The sequence below is a fragment of the Ostrinia nubilalis genome, chromosome 30, assembly GCF_963855985.1.
Source record: "Ostrinia nubilalis chromosome 30, ilOstNubi1.1, whole genome shotgun sequence".
NCBI lineage: Eukaryota > Metazoa > Arthropoda > Insecta > Lepidoptera > Crambidae > Ostrinia > Ostrinia nubilalis.
The window spans coordinates 4080205-4086519 of record NC_087117.1 but is presented as its reverse complement, the minus strand read 5'-3'; the positions used below and the strand labels follow the sequence as shown (position 1 = coordinate 4086519).

Here is a 6315-nt window from a genome sequence, read left to right as displayed (position 1 = left end):
AACTGTTAACACGTTTATTGGCTCTAGTCGAGCTCGAACTCGATGATGTCGGGCAGGTCGAGGTTCTCTCCGTCGCTGTCGCTGCTATGGCTGTCCGCTGCCGCCGCCTGGGGATGAATTTGAACTTTATTAGCTTGGCATAAGGTTGACAATGGGAAGACGTTTACATTGAATTTTGGACTTTATTGAAAATGTTTTTTTGCTTTCTTCTTTCTTTTGATAATGAGAAAACTTGATCGCTGTAAACACGAATGTGGTCGCTGTCGCTGTGTACCTAAGGGTCGGTCCTCAGCATAGCAAGCAGCTAAGATTTCGCGCGCTAAAATGTGACCGCTGTCCATACGATTTTGACCTCTATGTCTATGCACATAAGGGTGGTAGTCACGCGGCTCGGGCTCACCACGCTACTGTGAGCTCTATCACAGAATTTCTACGTACAGAAAGGTCTCTTCGCGAAAGTATTTAAAAAAATGTATGCTCAATGTAGTTAACAATATGGTGTAATTTAGCTTGTCTCACGAGTCCAGCACCGTTTCGTTTACATACGTCAGTGATCGGCACAGTGCCGATGCGATAGGGCTGACTGCTACAAGAAGCTACTGTGTCGCCATCTAGCGCACCACACGTGTATTATTTCTTTCCATAGCGAATTACAATGGGTGAAGAATACGCGCGCGTCCGTCACTTACTCGCTCGTGAAACCCGCCGGCGGGTGCGCCGCGCGTGTTTTGTTTTCGATGCCTACTCGGAGAGAAAACAGACCTGGCTTAATTACTATGTATCCACGCGACTGTGAGCCCTACCTCTATGTACATAAGGTACTCACGCGGCGGCTCGGGCTCGCCTTCGTTCGTTCGTCTTTAAGAGCGAGTGTCACGCATCAATGCCACGCGACTTTGAACTCTATTACTATACACATAAGATACTCACGCGTCCGCGCAGCCAACATCAGAGCTGTCACCGCTCTAATGAGACCGGTGTCCACGCGACTGTAACTTCTATTGCTATGTACCTAAGTCCACGCGACTTTGAACTCTATTACTATACACATAAGGAACTCACGCGTCCGCGCAGCCAACATCAGAGCTGTCACCGCTCTAATGAGACCGCTGTCCACGCGACTGTAACCTCTATCAGGCCTGTTCATCTCCGCGAGTTAACATCGAAAACAAAACACGCACGATGGCCCACCTACAGGATACTATTCGACAAGGCCTCACATACGAGCGAACATTGACTCACGCACGCGTATTCTTGTGTATGATGGAAGAAAATAAAGAAAATGGTGTACTAAATACTGTGCAGTATACAGTGTGTCCGGGCATGTAGTGATCAAACTTTAAGGGCGTAATCTATGGACAATTTTATCGATGAAAATACTTCAAATTTGGGGCTTGACCCATTTCTCGAAAAATTACATCGATTTAAGTTTTTAATTTTTAGTTTACACCTCTTCTTTAAAAAACAAGAGAAAGCGTGGGTAGCTTAACATTAATAGGCAAATATTTTATATCATGCGATAGCCAATAAAATTATCTATTAGTAGAAGAAGAAAGCAGACACAAGTTTCATACATTTATGGGAGTAAGAATGGATTTAATTAGAAAAATACATTACTTTTTTCACTTCTTTTTCAGTTATTTTCCAACACAAGAAAAACCAGGTCGTTAAGGTATGTTTTATTTGCATTGTATTTTTAGTATTTGAGCTATTCTACAAAACGAATGTAAATTTATTAGTCTACGTCTATTAGTTACGACGTAATTGTTGAACAAAGATACCCCTTCCCAGCTGTTTCCATAGTAATCGGAATAGGTTGTGTGATTCTTTCAGGCAGTGCATTTTCGCATGTCGCGTGCGCTATAGACACCGCTGGGAAGGGGTATCTTTGTTCAATAATTACGTCAAAACTAATAGACGTAGACTAATAAATTTACATTCGTTTTGTAGAATAGCTCAAATACTAAAAATACAATGCAAATAAAACATACCTTAACGACCTGGTTTTTCTTGTGTTGGAAAATAACTGAAAAAGAAGTGAAAAAAGTAATGTATTTTTCTAATTAAATCCATTCTTACTCCCATAAAATGTATGAAACTTGTGTCTGCTTTCTTCTTCTACTAATAGATAATTTTATTGGCTATCGCATGATATAAAATATGTGCCTATTAATGTTAAGCTACCCACGCTTTCACTTGTTGTTTAAAGAAGAGGTGTAAACTAAAAATTAAAAACTTAAATCGATGTAATTTTTCGAGAAATGGGTCAGGCCCCAAATTTGAAGTATTTTCATCGATAAAATTGTCCATAGATTACGCCCTTAAAGTTTGATCACTACATGCCCGGACACACTGTATAACTGCCTAAATAATAATAAAAACAGAATGTACTTTTTTAAGTTGCCTCAAGACACTGAGAGGTAAATAAGTAGTTAATATTATTCATGATAATAAATTCATGCTAAATCATGTATTTCCTCCGCCATTTTCCGCAGTTTGGCACCTCACGTCATATCATTTTACCGAAGTCAGCCCTATAGCTTCGGCGCAGTGCCGATCACTGACTTTTTTTTTTTTATGTGATAGGAGGCAAACGAGCAAACGGACTCCACCATTTTGTTGACGTTTGTCAACAAAATGGTGCTAGACTCTTGAGACAGGCTAAATTACACCATATTGTTAATGACATTGAGCATACATTTTTTTCAATACCTTCGCGAAGTAAAACTTCTGTACGTAGTACTTATTATTATTCTGTGCCTCTATTGCTATGTACCTAAGTCCACGCGACTATGAACTCTATTACTATGCACATAAGATACTCACGCGTCCGCGCAGCCAACATCAGAGCTGTCACCGCTCTAATGAGACCGCTGTCCACGCGACTGTAACCTCTATTGCTATGTACCTAAGTCCACGCGACTTTGAACTCTATTAAAGCCTGGTCCGTGAACACGTAGAATCCCGTCCAATGACCCCAAGTTTGTCGCTCGCACGTAATTATGTTGCTGTCGCGCTCGCACACTCACTGCGGGCGCGCGTCGCACAGTCGCGACAGCAATATAATTACGCGCGAGCGATAAGGATGGGTAGCTTGGGGTCATTGGACGGGATTCTACGTGCTCACGGACCAGGCTTTACAATGCACATAAGATACTCACTCGTCTGCGGGGGCGGCGTCTCCTCGGGCGCGCCTCGGGCTCGTCGTCGGAGCTGCCCGAGCTGCCGCCTCCGAGGCCCATGACTAGTCTCTATTGCTACTCACATAAGGGCGAGTGTCGCGCGTCAGTGCCACGCGAATATGAGCCCTATGTCTATGTACATAAGGTACTCACGCGTCTACGAAGCCAGCTTCAGAGCTGTCACCGCTCAAATGAGACCGGCTCGGGCTCGCCACGCGAGTATGAACTCTAAGTCTATGCACATAAGGGCGCTACTCATGCATCCGCGCGGGCGGCTTGAAAACTGTCGCTGCTCAAATGAGACCGGCTCGGGCTCGTCACGCGACTATGAGCTCTAAGTCTATGCACATAAGGGCGCTACTCATGCATCCGCGCGGGCGGCTTGAAAACTGTCGCTGCTCAAATAGACCGCTGTCCACGCTAATGTAACCTCTATTACTATGCACATAAAGTACTCACGCGGCGGCTCGGGCTCGCCTTCGTTCGTTCGTTCGTCTGTATTGCTGTGTACATAAAGGCGAGTGTCACGCATCAATGCCACACGACTTTGAACTCTATTACTATGCACATAAGATACTCACTCGTCTGCGGGGGCGGCGTCTCCTCGGGCGCGCCTCGGGCTCGTCGTCGGAGCTGCCCGAGCTGCCGTGACCGCGTCTCTATTGCTACCTACATAAGGGCGAGTGTCGCGCGTCAGTGCCACGCGAATATGAGCCCTATGTCTATGTACATAAGGAACTCACGCGTCTGCGCGGCCTGCTACAGAGCTGTCACTGCTCAAATGAGACTGGCTCGGGCTCGCCACGCTAATGTAACCTCTATTACTATGCACATAAGGTACTCTTGCTCGTCACGCGACTGGGAGCCCTATCTCTATGTCCATAAGGGCGGTACTCACGGGTCTGCATAGCCAGCTGCAGAGCTGTCACTCGCGCTCTAATGAGACCGCTGTCCACGCGACTGTCAGCTCTATTACTATGCACCTAAGATTCGGTACTCAGCACAGCAGCTAAGATTTCACGCGCTAAAATGTGACCGCTGTCCACATGACTTTGACCTCTAAATCTATGTGCATAAGGTTAACTTAACTTAACCCGCCGGCGGATACGCCGCGCGTGTTTTGTTTTCGATGCCTACTCGGGGAGAGAACAGTCCTGGCTTAATTACTATGTATCCACGCGACTTTGCACTCTATTACTATACACATAAGATACTCACTCGTCTGCGGGGCCGGCGTCTCCTTGGGCGCGCCTCGGGCTCGTCGTCGGAGCTGCCCGAGCTGCCGCCTCCGAAGCCCATGACTAGTCTCTATTGCTACCTACATAAGGGCGAGTGTCGCGCGTCAGTGCCACGCGAATATGAGCCCTATGTCTATGTACATAAGGTACTCACGCGTCTACGAAGCCAGCTTCAGAGCTGTCACCGCTCTAATGAGACCGGCTCGGGCTCGCCACGCGACTATGAGCTCTAAGTCTATGCACATAAGGGCGCTACTCATGCATCCGCGCGGGCGGCTTGAAAACTGTCGCTGCTCAAATGAGACCGGCTCGGGCTCGTCACGCTAATGTAACCTCTATTACTATGCACATAAAGTACTCACGCGGCGGCTCGGGCTCGCCTTCGTTCGTTTGTATTGCTGTGTACATAAAGGCGAGTGTCGCGCGTCAGTGCCACGCGACTTTGAACTCTATTACTATGTACATAAGGTACTCACACGGCGACGCGGGCGCGGCTCGCCTTCGTTCGTTCGTCTCTAAGGGCGAGTGTCAAGCGTCAGTGCCACGCGACTATGAGCCCTATCTCTATACACATAAGATACTCACGCTTCTGCGAAGCCAGCTGTCACTGCTCAAACGAGACCGGCTCGGGCTCGCCACGCGACTATGAGCCCTATCTCTATACACATAAGATACTCACGCTTCTGCGAAGCCAGCTGTCACTGCTCAAATGAGACCGGCTCGGGCTCGCTACGCGACTATGAGCCCTATCTCTATACACATAAGGTACTCACTCGTCTGCGGGGCCGGCGTCTCCTCGGGCGCGCCTCGGGCTCGTCGTCGGAGCTGCCCGAGCTGCCGCCTCTAAAGCCCATGACCGCATCTCGTAGCGACGCTATTGCTACTGCGGAAACAAACAAATAAAACATGTTATATCAGACTGACTTTCACCAGAGTAAGTACAAATGAGTAGGTTATCTTTATAGAAACGCACAATTTATCGTGGATTAACGGGGAGTTGCGCCGAATTTTGTCAGTGAACGCCAGACTTACGTCATTTTATAAAAGCTGAAAGTTTGTCAGCGTATGCTCCCAATGTAGGATATAATGTTGGTGAATTATGAAGTTTGGGTCATGGTGGCTTTGGGAGCTCCCCTAAAAAAACTGTCTGGCAAGGAGTTGGAACTGTCAAAACTGTCTGGCTGTTGAGGAAAATACTTCTAATTATTACCCAAATATTATACATAAAAATCAGATTTTATGGTATAATGTAAGTCTAACTTTTACGGTGGCTTTTTCTGTATATTCAATAGACTGTAATTCTACTAACGTTATACCATTAAATCTGATTTTTATGTATAATATTTGGGCAATAATTAGAAGTATTTTCCCAACAGCCAGACAGTTTTGACAGTTCCAACTCCTTGCCAGACAGTTTTTTTAGGGTAGCTCCCAAAGCCACCATGACCCAAACTTCATAATTCACCAACATTATATCCTATATTGGGAGCACACGCTGACAAACTTTCAGCTTTTATAAAACGACGTAGGTCTGGCGTTCACTAGCTCTTAGTCTAATACAAACCGCGCTCGGTGCGTTTCTATGAAGATGACCTACTCATTTGTATTTACTCTGCTTTCACGTATTAAATGTTATCTCTTCGCAGTTTTAATGGAAGTAAATGATGATGTTTGCAGTCAGCCTCATAATTCAAGCTTACTATCAAGCAAGCTTGCTTGTAGTTTAAAAATCTGAGATCCTTTTTTTAGTTTTTTTTTTTCAAAATCCATGCTTGACATGCATATTCAAGCTGGCTTCTAACAGAGTAAATACAAATGAGTAGAGCACGCACACACTGACAAAATTCGGGGCAACCGCTAATCAACGCTAAATTTTGTCAGTGTGTGCGTGCGCG

General features: G+C 45.8%; 1 protein-coding gene across 1 annotated transcript in view; it reads right to left on the bottom strand.

The window, feature by feature from the left end:
• Window positions 1-6315, bottom strand: part of LOC135085919 (protein mahjong) — a 56863-nt gene continuing 50548 nt past the window's right edge. The window contains exons 41-42 of the mRNA XM_063980703.1: window positions 5194-5303; window positions 1-107 (exon numbers count right to left, since the gene is read on the bottom strand). Of these exons, the coding sequence (XP_063836773.1) occupies window positions 24-107; window positions 5194-5303 (194 nt within the window). The 3' untranslated portion in view covers window positions 1-23. The remainder of the gene's footprint in view (window positions 108-5193; window positions 5304-6315) is intronic.